Source organism: Marmota monax, unplaced genomic scaffold (genome assembly GCF_021218885.2).
Source record: "Marmota monax isolate L192 unplaced genomic scaffold, Marmota_monax_Labrador192_F-V1.1 WCK01_AAM20220418_F8-fsc00002, whole genome shotgun sequence".
NCBI classification, from domain to species: domain Eukaryota; kingdom Metazoa; phylum Chordata; class Mammalia; order Rodentia; family Sciuridae; genus Marmota; species Marmota monax.
In genome coordinates, this window is record NW_026693571.1 from 19,006,767 (window position 1) to 19,025,756 (window position 18,990).

The 18,990-nt window shown below is 43.1% G+C and overlaps 1 protein-coding gene across 1 annotated transcript in view; it reads left to right on the plus strand.

Annotated features, from left to right (window-relative positions):
* Tspan5 (tetraspanin 5) overlaps nucleotides 1–18,990 on the plus strand; it is a 167,863-nt gene that overhangs the window by 120,237 nt on the left and 28,636 nt on the right. The window contains exon 2 of the mRNA XM_046459103.2: nucleotides 13,429–13,479. Within this exon, the coding sequence (XP_046315059.1) occupies nucleotides 13,429–13,479 (51 nt within the window). The remainder of the gene's footprint in view (nucleotides 1–13,428; nucleotides 13,480–18,990) is intronic.

Below are 18,990 nucleotides of genomic sequence, written 5' to 3' on the forward strand. Positions count from 1 at the left end.
TCTCCCACTTTGTGTACTCTGGAAACAGATCCCAAATGAGCACAGTTCTGTGAACTACTGATCTGCACTGATTTTTTAAAGGGCAACATGTTGTCAGGCGCAGAGGCACACACGTATAATCCCAGTGACTCCAGAAGCTGAGGCTGGAGGATCACAAGTTCAAAGCCAGCTCAGCAAAAGTGAGGTGATAAGCAGCTCGGTGAGATCTGTCTCTAAATAAAAAAATACAAAATAGGGCTGGGGATGTGGCTTAGTGGTCGGTCGAGTGCCCCTGAGTTCAATCCATGGTACCAAAAAAAAAAAAAAAAAAAAGAAAAGGGCAACATATATCAGATGACATAGCCAGTAGCTATATATCTCTTATTACTTGAACAGATAGATAAAATGTGATATTTTAACTGTCATGTATCTATATTGCATTTTCTTTTCTGTTTTCCTTTTTATTTTATTGGGGGGAGGTACTGGGGTTTGAGTCCAGGGGCACTGTGCCACTAAGCTGCATCTCCAGCCCTTTTTAAATTTTATTTTGAGATTGGGTTTTGCTAAGTTGCTGAAGCTGGCATCAAACTTTCCAATCCTGCTGTCTCAGCCTCTCAGCAGCAGGCATGACAAGTATGTGCCACCACACCCACGAGCACATCCTTTTCAAAATATTTCCCTTGTATTTTATAATCACAGTGCTTTGTAGTTGGGGTAGGTGCTGTGATTAACCATTTACACATGAGGACACTCACTCAATGACTTAAAGTCACACGGCCAGTGAATGTACAGATTGGCACAGCACCTGGGGTTTCCTGATAGACCGTCTGTTGGTCTTAGAAACACATTGTATAATCCTGTCTCCTTTTGGTCTCAGCCATTATAGAGGTGACCCAGTCCAGTGCTGTGTTCCTTTTTGAAGTTGTCATCTCTCAACCAATCTCAGGTCTTGCCCAGCCACACAGAGGGAGTGGAGGAACTGCTGGAATCAGGAACTAATTCTAACTAAGGGAAGTTACTTTCTTTAGTGCATTCTTATCACTCTGTGTTTTAATTTCAATTTAATCAGATACAAGCATTCTCCACTGTTTCAACCTCTTTTATATCAGAGCTAGCCCTCTGTCTCCTGAACTTAAGGTGTGGTTCTCTGGGCACTTTCCTTTCTGGGTTCCTGCTGTCCCCTTTTCTCCTTTTTCCCAGTCTCCCTTTCAGTTCCCTCTGTGTACTTTCCCATTAATTCTAGTGTTCTCCGGAATGATGCTCTGGTCTTCTTCAATGCAGACTCCATATGTGGGTTTTACAGTCACCACAAAGCAATTATTTATTGAGTATATTCCATATGCCGGGCCCTTTCCGAAGCATACTGTATGTGTTATCTCATCTAGTCTTTTGAATGACCCTGTATTAGTCAGCTTTCTATTACTACAATGGAAAACCTGAGACAATTAACTTTTAAAGAGAAAAAGGTTATTTTGGCTCATGGTTTTGGAGGTTCCAGTCTAAGATCAAATGATTCTATTGTTTTGGGCCTCTGATGAGGGCAGCACTTCAGGACAGGACAAAACTGCCCATCACATCTACCAGAAAGAAGAGAGCAAAGAATTGGCAGTGTCCCATAATCCCTTTCAAGGGCATGCCCCCAGTGACCTAAAAACTTGCCATTAAGCCCTCCTAAAGGTCCACCTACCCACCGCACCACCCAAGAGTACCACCTTGGGGACTAAGCTTTTAACACAGAGAGTTTTGGGTGATTCCTCCCATATTCAAACAACTGTAGCAGAACCTATAAAATAGATACTACTGTTCTCCACACTTTATAAGAAATGGAGAACTAACAGGTTAAATTACTTGTCCAAGATCACACAACTGATAAGTGGTAAAACCTGAATTCTGAGGTAAGTTTGACAGGGGAGCCACCTTTGTGTTCAGCTCCCAGTCCCCACACATATGTCCCAGGACATTGCCACATCAGTGTCTGACATCCATTTTGGTGGTAATGTGTCTAAAACTGATATCTAAAACAAATCTTTATCCTAAAACAATGTCCACTTCCAGTGTTCCTGTCTTTCTATATAACACCAGTAACCTACCATGTTGCTGAAGCTGAAAACCTGGGAGATTCCCCTTTTCCTCATTGCCCACGAGATATTCATTTCCTCGACAAATGTGTATTTAGGAGTTATTATGAGCCACATGCTGTTTGGGAGATACAGAAGGAATTAGAGGCAAAAATCCCTGGTTCCATGTTTTTGTAGAAATTTATATCCCCATTTCATAGATTTGGAAACTGAAAAATAGGGAGGTCAGGTGACTTGCCAAAGCTCTTGTATTTGGGATTCCAAACCAGACATGCTGATTCAAGTATAGTCTTGAACTTTAACCTTACACTCTTCGGTTTCCAGTCACCAAGGCCCATAGAGTCTCTCCTCCTCTAATCTGTCTTCATCCTGCTTCCTCTGCCTCTTCTTCAGCTGGCATTACTGACACCAGGATTGCTGCAGAGGCCTCCCAACTTGTCCCACTGCTGCAGCCTGACCCTCCCTCACCCCCACCTCTGTTCATTCTCTGTACTATACTGGAATAAATTTGCTAAAATGCAGAGCTGATCCCGGTCACTGTTTTGCATAAAATCCTCACTTGGCTTTCTGTGGCTTGGTGATCCCTTGATATCCATAACATACACAGTATGCTGATCAGGGCCCCTGCTTAGCCCCCTGGCCCAGAAGCTCTCAAGCTTTACCACAGATCACAGTTACCTGAAGGGCATGTGAATAAAACAGAACTTGCTGGGCCCTGCAGAGAGTTTCTGAAGCAGGAGGCCTGGGGCTGCCTGAAAATTTGCATTTCTAACAAGTTCCCTGGTGTCTCTGCTGCTGGTGCAGGAGCTGCATTGTGAGGTGCCTTGTAGACCACTTGCAGTTTCTTGAAGGGACTGCTGTTGGGGGCTTTGATCCTTTTGCGTAAGCTGTTGCCTCTGCAGGAGAGGGCCTTCCTCTCCTTCCCTTTAAAATACAGTTGAAGTGTCTCTTCCTAGGAAGCTTCCTCTGACCTCTGCAGTGATCCTTTGGCCTGTATGTTTCTATGGCAACCCATCTGTGTCTCAGGAAGGCTGCATTTCCTGCACTTGAGTTACAGTTTTATTTCTTTTTTTTTTTTTTGTAGAATTTTTTAATATTTATTTTTTAGTTATCGGCGGACACAACATCTTTGTTTGTATGTGGTGCTGAGGATCGAACCCGGGCCGCACGCTTGCCAGGCGAGCGCGCTACCGCTTGAGCCACATCCCCAGCCCTTGAGTTACAGTTTTATTTATGCATCCCCCCACAAAAAAATTAGCTCTTTAAAAGATCACGTTATTCATCTTTCTATTTCTGGCACCTACCATGATACCTGATATGTATTAAAGATACTCAATAAATTGAATGATGTAATCCTTCTTGCGCCTTCAAAAAAAAGTCATTCCATACTTATTTTTGATGTGTATTAACTCTTAAATCATGCCTAAGATGGTTTTGTTTTAACATCAAATTATTGCAACACAAAAGCTGTGCGTCTGAGAATGCTAAACTTTCAAAGCTGCCATTAGTAAGCACCACACCTCTCGGCTGTTTAAGGCAAACAGCAGGAGCTTATTCCTATAAAGGCTGATGTTTGTCTACAGGTAACTTACTTCTCATGTCTGTAGCTTGAAATCCTCGAGTTATCCCTCAGTCCTTCTGAGCCTTTAGAACATGGCTCTGCTTTGTTTTCTGCCTTGGCTTTATCTAATCAGGGTGTTCAGATGGAAGAGTCCAGGCAGGGTACGCCTTCTTTTACGGGAACAAGCAAAGATTAGTGGGCTGTAAACTTGCATTCTCTACGTTTCCATCCAAAAGTGGATAGCTAATCCCTCATGTTTCTTTTTACATGTGCCTGCTTTGCCTGGGTAATTCCCAAGAATTCTAGTTTTATTGCTTGCATAGCCCTTCCTTTATTCACCCTTCACATCTCAGATTACTTGTTCTTGCCAAAATGTCAAGTTCCAAGCTCTAACAAAGGAGTTTCCCTACAAGACCTTTCTTCAAGGGGCATCCTCGCCTTCTCCTGGCTGAGCTCAAGTTCAAAAGCAAAGAACCCTTTATCCTGTCCGGGAAAATGGAAGAGAGAACCCAGGTCCACACTGCTTGGAGACCCCCAAAGAGGCCCCCTCCCTTCTTCTTCCTCATCCTATCCCCAGGATCTGCTGCAAGTATTGCTTTGGGATCCATACCTTGAATTTGAGCTGTAGCTTTCTCCTTCCATAATTTAACAACAAGCGCAGGGCAGCTCTTTCCTTCAGGTGGACGTGTGTCTGAATTATGTATTCCCTCACATACCAAGGAGCAAGAACAGTCCAGCAGTTCAGAACAACTCATGTTTCCACCCAGTTATTTGGCAAGAAACAACACCCTCTGCCAGAGCATTATGAGTCCCAGAACAACCTCAGGCCTGCTTTGCATGTTTTGTCCTTCACAGCAAGCTTTCATCGGAGCAAAGCATGGAGGAAATTAATCTGGTTTCTTATTTATGTCATTGGTTGAAAGTAACGGAAAGCTTTCAGAGTCCAGGGGTTCTGAATGGAACCCAGCGTGAGGACGTGCAGCAATAGTCCCAGGGATAAGGAGCCAGAGGCAGTCAGGAACACAAGACACTTTTTTTCCCTCCTTATTTTCTACATCGGCATGCTTTCTTGATAGCACACAGCAAACTCCCTGCAGTCTCTTCTAGCATAAGGAGTCTGAGGCCACCAGAAATCTCTACATTCAATACCAGACTTGTGGGAAAGGGAGACTGTGCCTCAACCTAGAACTCAATGGCTCTTTTCCAGTCATGTGTTGGACCTATTTTGAGTCATTGTCTGGAGATGGGGTAGTGGGGAGCTGCTGGCCTCCTGGGCAGACGTGGTATCAGGGGCCATCTAGGAGGATGGAGATTGAGAAACGATCTCAAACTGTATTGATTATAATTGATATCCCACATTCTTCCAAAAAGATTCTACTAAAGAAGGGGTGTGGGCTGAGGATATAGCTCAGTTGGTGGAGTGCTTGCCTCACATGCACAAGGCCCTGGGTTCAATCCCCAGCAACACACACACAAAAGGGGGGGGGTAATAATGAAACTCAACCCATTCACATAGGCTATCATACACAAACAAGGAGTGATAAATTTAGAAAGAGGGAAGAGTCACCAAGAAACTCTGGTGGGGAGAATCTTTTTTTTAATGTGGGATTTTGAAATTAGTGGATTTTCTAAGACTTTGTAGCCATTCACCCAGAATTCATGAACCAGGTTGCTATGAAAGGAAATAGAGACAATTTCAAACTAGATTTGTTCATTTCTTTTAAATGCACCGATATACTGTGTTCTTGGAAGGACCTTGCAGCTATGGCTGCACACCTGTAATCCCAGTGACTTGGAAGGTTGAGAAGAAGGATCACAAGTTCAAGGCCAGCCTCAGCGGCTTAGTGAGACTCTCATACATCTCACCAGACCCCTGTCTCAAATTATAAAATATATAAAGGACTGGGGATGTAACTCCGTGGTAAAGTATACTTGGGTTCAATCCCCAGTTCAAAAAAAAAAAAAAAGAGAAAAGCAATTTCCATTCTGAAGCAATTTTTACTCTGGTGGGAGTAAGAGAACTAAGTGAAGGTCAGGTGTTGCTGCTGCCACTTTATTTGGGAACATGCTCTCTGGTTAGCACAGTCCCTGTCATTGCTGCTATCTGGCACCAGGTAATGTCGCTCCTTTATAGACCTGTGTGTATGCATACATGTGCACATACGTGTGATCTGTCAAATAAGGGCACACCTGGCCAGAAGTTCAGAAGAGAGGGAGTGTCTGATCACATACACCAGCTGTTTTCTCATGTTGGCAGAGGCAGCTGGATTTCCCAGTGACCACTTGTGGATGGTAGGGGTAGAGAGGTCAGAAATATGAGGAAAGGGAAAGAACAGGGGACTAATATTTACAGAATGCTAACTATGCCAGGCACTGTGATGGGCTCTTGAATGTCATCAGTGCTCCTGTGATCACACTGATCCCATAGTTGCCTTGTGCAGTTCTTCAGGTGCCATTAGTTATCTCCACTTGATAGATAAGGACATCAGGGCTTTGGACGTCAAGAAACCTTCAAGAATTCTTTTTGTCTCAAGAGACACCACAGTCCTCACCATGGCCTGGGGGGCCCAGCACAGCCTGGCTTCTGTTGCCCACCGTCCTGTGTGTTCCAGCCTCTTGGCCCAGACTACCCACCGCCTGGGGTGCTGCTGCATTCTATCCACCAGACAGCTCCTTGACTCCTTCAGGTTTTTTTCTTACATGTAACTACTTTCTTCATAGAGACCCACCTTATGTGTGCTATTTTCATATGGTAGCAGCTCCCTCTGCCTTCTGCCACACCCCCAGATCCTTATGCTGCTGTCTGTAGTGCTTCTCATCTTCCCAGATCCTAGGCAGTCCACTCTTCTATATTTCTTTTTTATTGCCTTTCTCTGCCTTTACACCCCAACTAGCATGTCAACCCCATAAGAGCAGGCACTGCTGAATTTCCTGATTTATCCAAGGTCCATGCATGACTGCTGTGCTCATAGTAGATTCTCAATAAATATTTACCCCATGGATGAAGAGCCATTCTAGAGGTCAGAGAAGTACGAAGCATTCGAGTCAGAGTTAAGCAGGGTAGGCTTAGGCCCTGCTGAGAAGGCCGTTGTTAGGGCACTGACTCCAGCCCAATGAGGAATGTCCTGTTTACAGATTTGAACTTATGTGTCATGCCATCTTCTCATGAGGATTCCAGACAGTTTGAACATATGAATTGGGGCATCAGGACCCAGTGGCAAAACTAGGATTGACTTTTTGTGTATTGAATTTTCCACGAGCCCACGTGGACTTCTTTGACATGGCAAGGATATGCCCAGAGGCTTTTTATTCCTGAAATAAGTCCCTGCTCTATAAAGACATATATTTTGTTAGCCTAAGTATTCAGCACACTTGTGTGGACTTCGCTATCCACCTGCCAGAAATGGGGTGTCATTCAGACTAAAGTGTCTGAAAATATCTAATAAAACATACATGTGCTACAGCTCTAGCAGAGGTGTATTTTCTCTTTCTTTCCTTCTTCAGTCATAGGTTTTAAATGTATCTCTTCTGTTTATTCAGGCACAGATGAAAATTTTCTTTAGAAATTCGACAGAAAACTAGTTTTTTCCTTCCTTTGTTATTTGAGATAATGTTTTTGAGGCTCCCGTTTAGGTGAGAAGATTGACCTGATTTTGATTTCCCTCGACAGTGTTTACCTTGTACATTGTTATTTTGAGTCTGTTCACAGGATGCTGGACAGATGCCATTGACGTAACTGCTATTTTTTTAAGCAAAGAGGATTGAAAGTGTCCATTCAGGAGCTTCCTATGAACTTTGATGAGCACCATACATATAGTTGCTTCTTTTTATGGATACAAGTAGTGGGGGTGGAAATGTATAGAAATTTTTAAATAATTTAGGTTTTCAAAGTACATAGGCTAAAATTCGCTTCAAAGAGAATCCCAATAGCAGCCAAAATTCCCATCAAAGAAAATTGCCCTTCAGAAGTACCACTATATCAAGCTTAATTGTCTGAGAGTTCTTTTGTTCAAGAGGACATAGAGTTTGGAATTTGAACAGCCATAATCTCCGTGTGGAAGATGCCAGAAACATAAGTATTATACCTCCACCATCTCCAGTCACCACTGAAGATTTAAGTTTTACTTTTTTCAGTAGCTCCCAATTCCACCGCTTCTCTGCCACTCCTGGATAGGACCAGGTCTTACCTGCATTTCCCAAACCAGCTCCTTTTGGTTCCCATGGATCTTCTCTAGGTGCTAATCTTTTCTGCAACCCCACATCAGGGTTTTTCCAAAGCCTAAACCTTCTCAGCTTACCCTGCCCAGCATACGCAGACAGCCCTTAAGTAGCTTCCTATCCTTCCTGGGGTGATGGCTGGATTCCTTTTAAAGCCTGCGAGCTGGCCTGTGCTCACATCTCTAATTATAAATCTGCCATAATTTCCTGTCACCCCCACCCTCACCTCTTTCTCTGGGCTCCAATTACACTAATCCTTGTACAGATCTGTTGATTTGTGATGCTTTTCTTAACACATAGATTTTGGTGATATTGGAGATAGAAGCCAGGAGTGCTCTATCATTGAGCTACACGTATTTTTTTTTAAATTTTTTGTTTTGAGACAGGGTCTCACAAAGTTGCCTAGGCTGGCCTTAAACTTGTAATCCTCCTGCCTCAGCCTTCAGAATTGCTGGAATTATAGGCATGCACTCCCCCTCCCCCTCCTCTCCCCAGCCTACCACATTTTCTTCCTGCTGCCTGAAACACACTCTCCCCTCCTTGTTTTACTTGTTCTCACCTTTCAGAATCCAGTCTGTGCACCCCTCATTCAAGAAGTCTTCCCAGATCACTCCCTGGATCTACTCCCCTCTTAGAATCTTCCTTGACCTTGAATGCTTCTCCTTTGTAGCGTCATCATGGACAATTTTACCTTTTACTGTTTGATTATTTAATTATTCTCTCTCACACTGGATTGTAAGGTTATTGTGGGTGGGAACTATATCTGTTTTCCTTCCCCTCCGCCTCCTCTTTCTTCTTCTTCTTCCTCCTCCTCCTCCTCCTCCTCCTCCCCCTTCCCCCCCCCCCAGGATTGAACCCAGGGGCGTTTAACCACTGAGCCACATCCCCAGTCCTTTTTATGTCTTATTTAGAGACATGGTCTCAGTAAGTTGCTGAACCTGGCATGCGCCACCATGCCTGGCTTGTATCTGTTTTCTTCTCTCTGTTTATTTCAAGAGAAAAGTAGCATCTAGTACAAATTAAGAAGCCAAACCGTATGTGGTAAGGAACACCTGTAATCCCAGTGACTTGGGAGATTGAGGCAGGAGGACTGCAAGTTTGAGGCCACCTGGGGCAATTTAGCAAGATCCTGTCTCAAAATACCAAAAGGACTGGACACCGAACTCAGTGGTATAGTGCCCTGGGTTCAATTGGAGTACGGGGGGTGGGGGAGGGGAGAAGAAAAAAAAAAGTAGGGACTTGGTTTTTTGTGGATGGATGGATGAGTGGCTTTTTGAAGTATTCATTTTTGTGCTACTTGGAATGTAGCACAAAAATGGAATCCAAGATGTTGGAGGTCTGACAGGACAAAAACAAACAGATACAGAAGAGATCTTCCATTTGTGGGCTCAGAGAAAGGTGAGCAGATGTGCTCATCCTGTCACTGTTTTCCTCTCCAGCTTTTTCCAAAGATCAACCCTGCTGGATCTTGTCTGCCAAGCCTGGTGGGCTTTCATCAGCAAGCCATTCTGTTTCCACCATTCTGTTTCCTTTCTGGAGAGCATAACTTTGATCCCTGGACATTAAAGGAGCTACTTAGGGTCTTAGGGCATGAGAGTCATTACACTTCTCCATCCCTGAGCTTATTCTTTATGCACATTAGGGAAGTACAGCTTGAGCATCCCCAGCACCAACATGATATCATGATTCAGAATTTTTTTCTAATAGGGATGTTCTACCAGTGAAGTCTGGGCAAATGTCCCCAAATCAAAAAAAAAAAAAAAAACCTCTGAAATCTGAAACAGTTGTGGTCTCAAGCATTTTGAGTAAGGAATACTCGACCTGGACCCTAATAGTTTTGAGCTAGTGTGGAGGAGTCAGATTTTTCGAGCCACCCTGCTCAGGCACCAACTCGTGTGATCTTGGGGTAAAATACTTAGTATTCCTAAGCTTATTTTGTAATCTGTAAAATGGGGTGACAGTACCTACTGCATGGGGTTGTTGTGCTGTCCTATTCTATAGAAATATAACACAAGCCACAGATGTCATTTACATTTCTCAGTGCGAATATGAAACAGGATAAATTATAATATGTTTAATTTAACCCAAGAGATCCAAAATATTATCATTTCATCATGTAATCAATAATAAAACAACTACAATGAGATATTTCACATTCTTTTTATTCATATTATAGCTTCAAATCTGGCGTAAATGCAACATTTACCCGCACATACTTTAGCTCATACTAACATTCAACCAATGTTGGCAAAATTATTGTTATTCATTTTGAAACATCAAAAATTGGGTGGACAAACATTCATAATGCACACTTGCATGTATTGCCAAATGAGAAGATGTCTTCGAATTATTTCTGATTCCATTTGAAAGGAATAAAGAGTTGCCTTGAAGAGTTCCCAGCTGTTCCCTGTAAGTCAGCCTCTCTAGGTTTCAGAATGAGGTCAGTTTGGTAGTTTATGGTTGCCTTTTCTTTGGGAGGTGGGGAAGGGGAAACTGCATGTGCTTCGAGTGCTGCCTGCCTGTCTCTGGTTTTTTGGCTCTTCTCTGTTTAATTATTTGGAGCTGGAACAACTTGATTTTAAAACAAAACATATGGGCTGAGAGTAATTGGGAGGGCGTTTGCTAGTGATGTAGCACCAAAGGTATGTATCAAGTTGAGGCCCCACTTGCTTGCTTAGGTATCCAGCGTTTTCCCTTACTTCAAGATTGTACTCTTTTTCCAAATTCTTGAAACACTTGTTTGGAAAGTCACAGTCAAAGCAGGAAATATTGGAGCAAGATTGTAAGGGAAATTGTGGGTCTTCTTTAAATCTGAATTTTTTTTCTCTCTCCTTTTTGTAGAAAACCATTGGGTCCTACGCTATTTATATGATTCATAAAAGAAAAAAGTTGTTTTTCAAAGCGCCAAGAGAAAAGAGAATTTTATTTAAAGGGGAGGGAGTCGAATCCCCCAGTGAATTCTCTGTCCTTCTCCTTCCCTCCTTGGCTGGCGCCAATATAGAGAATTTCTGATCTACAATCAGTTCTTAGGTGAAGGCAAGACTTTTTGCCTCTTTTTTACCTTTTTGATGCCTCCTCTGCTTGCTGGGGGAGGAATTTATGATGTACTAATCATATCCCATGTAATTTTAGCCTAAATGCTGCAACTTTTATGTTGGGGGGGATGGGCACTTCTCAGGAGTGGTGAGAACACGTGCCACCATCTTAATCAACGTCTGTCCCTCCACTTAGAGGCTCTGTGCCTCTAAACAAGTTACGCAAACTCTCTAAGCCTCATTTTCCTCTCTCCTACAACAGAGGGTAAAAATAGTGTCTATTTCAAAATGAAATTGTTTAGAAGTATTGCCGACAAGACACTAAGCACAGCTCCTGGTAACTAATAAACACAAACAAATGTTGGCAATTAGATAAGGGCCCTCACCAGTAACCTTCTGCCCTCTTCAGCATCAAGAGGGACAATTGACCACTATGCCTTTTGCCACCACATCCCACCCATTGCTTGCAGGGACTATGTGTTGCATCAGGGGAGATAACCAAACAACTGTCCATGAAGAGCTTTCACATTAAAAAGTCGCCATGTCATTGGGATGAGTTTGATGTCATTGTGAGTGAAGTCAGAGCTTCAGCTGTGCACGCTGGTGCTGTTTAGGTTCTGTGGAGTGCTGTGTGTTCACTTGTCGGTTGATCCTCTATTTGCATGATAAGTATGACCATAAAACACTATGAGTACGACTATAACATACTGAGTTGTTTTATTTGGGTACATTTGCTGTTTGGGATCCGAAATCACACATGAAATAGCATTCTGACCACAGTTTTTCTGCCAGGGTGATGAAAACAAGAATTATTTCTAAACATTCTATAGGAGCAAGGGTTGGAAGAACAGGGTCTTCGGTTTTTATAGATCAAGGACATGCTGAAGGTTTTCTGTGATAGGGGTTTATGTATGTATTGCCTACTCTCTTATTTATTGTCAGATAATTGTTGGGAGCTTTGGGAAGTTCTACTTTTAAAAACACGGCCACATTTCAGAGTAGTTAATTGTCTTCTTTCAGTCCCCTCTTTCCCTCTACTCCTACTATTTTCATACCCCGGTTTGGATTTATTAGCCATTGCCTCCAAAATGTCAGTAACTCCCTGCTGTGAGCAGCAAAGCCCCCTCCAGGTGGACAGTTCTCGGATTTCCCTGAAACCCTAAAGAATAACCACTCTCACTCTCATGCTCTCTGCAAATCCTCTCCTTGGACAGCTGGCCTGACATTTAACTTAATCAAGATGTTAATAAAACAAACAGTGTGTGCTGCCTCCATCAGACTTCCCCTGCTTGTCACCTTCTCACTCTCTGTTCACTTAAGTGTTTGGAAAGGAAATCCAGAGTCACCATTGACAGCGAAGGTGAGGAGGGAGGTGAATCTTCCCTCATAGCCACTTACACCAGCTCCAAGCAGGGCCCCAGTGGGTGGGCAGCCCTGAGTAGTGCGCCACCCAATCCGTGGCATCCCGGTGATAAGACACCCCATTATTTTAAGTACTATCCTGGGGAGGGACCAAGCTATAAGATACCATCAACTTTAAGACATATTCCAGTTTCAGAGTTGTTAAGATATAGGGAGGAAAATGTGCATCTTAGAGCCGATGGGATACAGTGAGAATTAATGAAAGTGGAAAGTCTTCCCAGTTATCAGCTGCTCCCCTCCTGTCACCCGCTTTCCCATCCTCAGTGCAGCTAATTGGCAGCACTGTGAGATGTGTGGTGTGTACGAGCTGCGCCTCTGCTGGGCTGGTGCGTCAAGTGATGCGTGGAGTTGGAGGACTGAGTTTAGACCAGGAAGAGGCAGGGAAGCTGTCTGACCTACAATTTAAGTAATTTAAGTTTCTGAAAAATAAAAGAGTCTAGGAATTGAACTTGATCAGATTCTTGTTGCCTTTGAAGGAGTGATAAAGAACTTGTCAGGGGAACTGGGTGCCCTTGCCGTTTATGATGGAGAGGAGAGGATTGTGGCTCCTCTGACTTCAGGCGCTGCTTGTCCATTTTCCGGTGAATGTCAGGCTTAGATTCATGGGAATACCACAGTTTTCTCTCCTACCCCCAGAAGTAGCATTCTGCATTGTTGATAACTGATTTCACTCAAGATTCTACCTAATGCCTGTTGTGAGGGTGTACACCTGGAATTCTGGTGACTCAAGAGGCTGAGACAGAAGGATCGCAAGTTAGAGGCCAAACTTTGCAACTTAGTGAGGCCCTAAGCAATTTAGTGAGACTCTGTCTCAAAATAAAAAAATAAACAGGGCTGGGGATGTGGCTCAGTGGTTAAGTGCTGCTGGGTTTAATCCCCAGTATAGGGTAGGGGTCTACCTTTCTACCTAAGTATTATTCTTTACATTGAATGACTTCTAAGCATCCTTCTTAATGTTGTAATAATTGAAGGCAGAGAGATTAAGGAATTTCTTTTCCTGGTAAAGGTGATTTAGAGGAAGCCATTTTCCAATCAGGTGAAGTGACAGAAGAATTGATTGAAGTCTTATTTGTATTAGCAAACATACAGTGTTCACCCTCATACTGACATTGCTTTCTTTCTTTCTTTCTTTCAGTTTTTGGGAATAGCATTTCTTGGAATTGGACTGTGGGCGTGGAATGAAAAAGTAAGTTGAATATCATGAAAATGCTCACATTTTGGTTAGAGTCTGTACGTGACATGTCTTTTTTTTTTTTTTTTGTCTTCGACGGCCGCAGAGTGTGAAGAATTATGGCTCTTTGATGAAAGAATGAATTCTTGAAAGATAAATGTTACATTTGCCAAGACTCTATAGGGATGGACCCTAAAATGATTACTGCATTAAAATAATTACAAAGTAACAATATTCATGTGCAACAGAGAATGTGGTTGGAATTTAATCAGTTGGCCAGAGATCCATGTTCCCGTATTTTTTACTCAGGCACAAAAATTTTAGTAATGCTTGAAAATATCACTAAACAACCTGTATCCTCCCCCCTCTGTCTTTACTTTTTAAAAACCCGTTAGAAGATGACTCAAGACATAAAACATGTTTTTTTTAGTGTGTTGTATGATAAATTATTAGCATGGGTTATGAAATAAGCCAGATAAAAATTCATGTTTGAAGATCAGATAAACTCATCAATGATGCTAAAAAATGCAAATAGGTGGATGCTAATTCTAAGTATTAAGAAATGTTTAAAGTCAATTGCCAAGTACAGTATAGTAAAGGGAGAAATCTGGAAATTCAGAGTACCGTGTTCTGCGTTACAGAGGGCTGGTACAGTGCTGGAGCCTGTTCCTGTTCCAAGTAGCATACTTGTGAGGATGATGCCCCAAGTTAACACCTCCACTAGACTTTCCATTGCATCTTTTAATTTTTCTCTACAACTTCCCTTACTAAGGCCACCACTAGAATTCAAAAATGAATGCGAACCCTTTTAATCTTCCTTGTTTGGAAGTGAAAGCGCCGGCAGCCTTGATCTGTCCTGGTATTTGCTACAGTCAAGCCTCGCTGTCATCCACCTGGTGAGAGAGCAAGGGTGTTTGGTTAGTTAAAAGTTCTTGTAAACTAAGGAGTGAGCTGAACTTTTCCCAGAAGACCATTGCTTCATCTCTTGGGTATTCACCCTGGAGCCTGATCAGGCCTGAAGCCAAAAGTTCTTTTGAAGTGATAGATATATTAAGGACCATTATCAGTAGATAAAAATGAGAGAGACACTCAGAAGTTTCAGCAAACAAAAGGCCTTCAGATGCCAGTGGGAATCTCCACAACTAAAACAACATGCAGATACACCTTCAAATAGACCTCCTAAAACAAAACTCAAATACTGAATTTTGAAAATGTGCTCTTGGCAGAGGTGCAGCTCAGAGGTACAGAGCACTTAAACAGCGTGTGCGAGGCCCTGGGTTCTATCCCTGGCACCCCCCCCCCCAAAAAAAAAGAGGTAGATATATTTCAAAATGCCATTGTAGTATATAAAATGTTTTCTGGAAAATGAACCTGCCCTGCATGCTTCTGAGGCAGGACTGTGATTTTACATGAAGTAAGACAAATTAAGTTCCCCAAACAGATAATTTTATCTCCAGAAACTTTTCCATTGAATACTAATCTTCTCTTGGATTATGATTAGCTTCCACCTCATCCCAGTTAAGCTTAGGGATTTGTATTGGTGGAATCACAGAAATTTCCCTTTTAAAAACCCTTTGGTTTGTTAAATGCCAGATAACACAGCTTTTTATAACTCCTTTAATAAGTGTCCATTTCTGTCTGCTTTGAAAAACTGCTGGGAGGTATTAAACGAACTAATTGCCTATTCTAGCAATAAACAGTTGATCATTTTATAGGGTTTTTTGATGAAATATAATTATCTTTTATTTCATTCGTTGCCTTTTAAATGTCTCTTTTCTGATAAAATCACAAACTTCTAGTCTCACAAATCCAGAGCAAGGGGTGACACAGTGTTTCTCTTGAAGCCTGGAGTTACCTGCCAAGTCACCTAGCTACTGTGTAGCAGAACTTCATGAGCAAGGACCAGATCAGAGTAGCAGAGAATAAAGAAGGTGTTCAGCCACACAAAAACCCAGTTTTGTGAGCACTGGCTGCATGTCTGTGACCTGGGCGTGGGGGATACAACAGGGAATGAGCTTTCATTCTAGTGGGACATTGACCGGAAGCAGGTAATTGGCCAAGAATATGCACCTAGGTACCGGTGAGTGCTTGGAATTGGACTGTGGGCTCAGAAACATTAAGTGTAGGGTGAGGGCTACTTTTGGAGTCTCTTCTAGATGGAGTCCTTGGCAACAGCCTCCCTGAGAAAGTGGCATTGGAGCAGAGATCAGAGAAAGTAAGAGAACTGTGCAGAGTAATGGGATAAGAGCATTCCAGAAGAGGGATAGCAAGTGCAGTGGTCCTGAGGCAGGGCCTGGGTGATTCCACTGAGTGACAGGAAGGAGCAAGGACAGGAAATATGGGCTATGACTGGAGAGGTAGGCAGAGACCAGTTTGGATGTATTCTAGGAATGAGAGGAGCACCAGGGCATTTTGGTAAGGGAGGATCCCCATCTAACTCTTGGTTGCTGTGTGGGAAAAGAACCAAGCTTTGGGGTTGGCTACAGACTGAATGTTTGTGCCCCTACATAATCTAAATGTCAATGTGATGAGGCTGTGGGCATGAAATAGATCCTGATGGTGGAGCTCTCATGAATAGGATTATTTCCTTATCAGAGGAGATGGTAGAAGGGTCTCTCCATCCCCACCCACAACTGCCAGGAGAGTACATAACCAGGAATCAACCATCACTAGGCACCAAGGCTGTTAGCATCTTCATCTTGGATTTCCTAGTCCCCAGAACTGAGAGAAATAATAGTGTTATTTAAGCCACCTGTCTGTGATGTTGATTGTAGCAGCCTGAATAGACGTGAGTTTAAATTCTGGCTCCTCCATTCACCATCTCCTCCAGGTGACTTTTGGGCAGCTAGGTTTACTTCTCTGAGATGCCCCTTTCTTGTTTGTGCAATGGGACCACTTATCTCACCTGATAAGCTCATTGTGAGCACAGGTTCTGGCTCCCTGGAGACGTGGCCCTTTCCTTTGGAAGCTTGACTACAGCACGTTGGCTCCTGCATGGAGGCAACAGCAGAGGATGGTTTCAAAAGCTACCTCAAATTTTAGAGGTGTTCCAAGCTCAGACCCATGCAACAGAGAGGACTGGATTTATTTGGGGTTCCCTTAAGGAGGATGTGATGTGCATAGATGACCTTAGTAACTACAAAGGCCACACCATTGAACTTGAACTCCTTTGGGTTAACCTACACACTGGGATGTTTTGAGGAGAATCTCAGCCAGCAGGCAAGTGTGCCCCTGCTAAGCTGATAATATCAGTGGGTGAAACAGTAAATGCCCCAGACCAAGATGTGGTGATATTTAAAGGTAGCCTAGAGCGAAAGCCCTTAAACTGGGTCACAGATGGAAGGATCCGATTTCCACTGTAAGGATCAGATTTCCTAAACAGATGGAGCTTTATATTTAATTTAATTTATTTATTTAGCAGTAGTAGGGGTGGAACCCAGGGACGCTCTACCACTGAGCTATATCCCCAGTCCTTTTAGTTTTTATTTTGATACAGGGTCTGCTAAATTGTCCAGGCTGGCCTCAAATTTTGATCCTCCTGCCTCAGTCTCCTTAGTAGCTGGGATTTCAGGTGTGTACCACCACACTCAGCTTAGATGGGGCTCTAAATATATTAACATGGAGTACGGAAACTTTGACAAAAATTATTACCAATCATACTTAATTTTTAAGATCGTCAAAGTGAATATTAGCCATAATTATTAGATAATTCATTTTATCTAAATTCCAAATTGTCTGTGAATATGCAAAGGATGCCTGTCTCCAGGGAAAGCAGGTTTATGTGGAATTTTTCAGTGATCATAGGACCTGCTGTTTGGAAGAACATTATAGTTGCACAGCATGAATCACCTCTATAACAACACTCTGGCAACATCCAGCCATAATGAACTCATTCATTCAAATAAGATTATTTAGCACATAGATGTGACAGGGCTATTCTGGATCTAGGAATATGAAGATAAGATGTTTTCAGTCAGCAGAGAATTTACCCAATTGTAGGAAGGGTATGCGCATGCGCGCACACACACATACACACACAGACACACAGACACACACACACACATATGCATAAAATGTGCATAAAACAAGACATTACCATAAATGCTAGTTAGGAGTGTACATACATTTAATAATTCTCACAGCAAACTACCTACCATTTCTGACTCTTTGGGTTGCTCCTACTATTGGAAAGAGCTTCCTTCCATCAAATTAGTCTCATATCACTCATTGGTTCTGGATCTACCGGTTGGATCCTACAGCAAAAGTCCTTCCACATGTTAGCCCTTGAGGCAATTCAGGGTGGAGGTCTGGTTCCTTTGGAATTTCCAGACTAAACAGCTTCTCTGGGTGATCCTCACAGGCCTGGGCTGGAGTCCCTTTTCTGTCTTGGTCATGCTCCTCTGGCCTCCCTGAGTGTGTCTGTACTCTGGACAGGATGCTTTTGGGACATAGAGAATAAGGCTGCATCACACCCCCTCTCACATCATGAGATGTCTTTGAAGCTTGACACCCACTGTTGTTGATCACAGAATCCACAGCTTACTGACAGTCCCAGGCTGGTCACAGATCTGGCTGCCTTACCATCTTATGTCTGGCTGGTTTTCAAAGTCAAATGCAAGATTGCTCGTTTACACACTGATATGTCAGCCCATCTCTCTGCACCTGCTGAGATGGCTCTGAAGCCTGAACATCCTCCAGCAGGTCACCTTTCCGCTCTGCTTGGCTTCAGCTGCACAAGGTGGTCAACATCCTCCCTTAATTCCTCCTTCTGCCTGAGGCCTTCCTGTAGCCTGTTCCTGGCCCCCATGCCACCTGGAAATTCCAGTTCAGTAAGTCTGGGAGGGACCCTGGGATAAGCCTCTAGTCGTCACTGGTAAAAACCACTGATATTTTGAGCAGGCCTAGGACATAGCTGACAACTTGTCACTGGGATTTTCTCCAGAGGTGACACTCATTCACTTAAGTTTGCTCTTGGGTGTTATTAATCAAGTTCTTTTTTTTTTTAATTTTGGGGTTTATAATCAGGGTCACTTAACCACTGAGCCACATCCCCAACTCTTTTTATTTCTTATTTTGAGACAGGGTCTTGCCAAGTTGCTTAGGGCCTCACTAAAGTGCTGAGGCTAGCCTCAAACTTGCCATTCTCATGCCTCAATCTCCTGAGTCACTGGGATTACATGTGCCACCATGCCTGGCAATCAAGCCATCTATTTGCCATTGCATCAGACTATTTTTCTGTACCCTGTCTTTGTAGATAGACTGTATCCTTCCCTTTTTCTGAGTAACCAACCTCAGGACTTAGTGACACTTGGCAGTGTCTCACCAAGTCTACCCTAGATCCTGGAGCATATCATGTACTCACCCAGATACATGGGTCCCTTATCAGCAGAGCAGGGATGAAGGCAGGGTACCTTGTTCCTCTCTTCTAGAAACACTTTCCTCACTTGGCTTCTTCCTGCTGTTCCCACCTGCAGGCAGTGCCTTCCCACACAGCCTTTCTGCTTCTACCTCACCTCCCTCACCTCC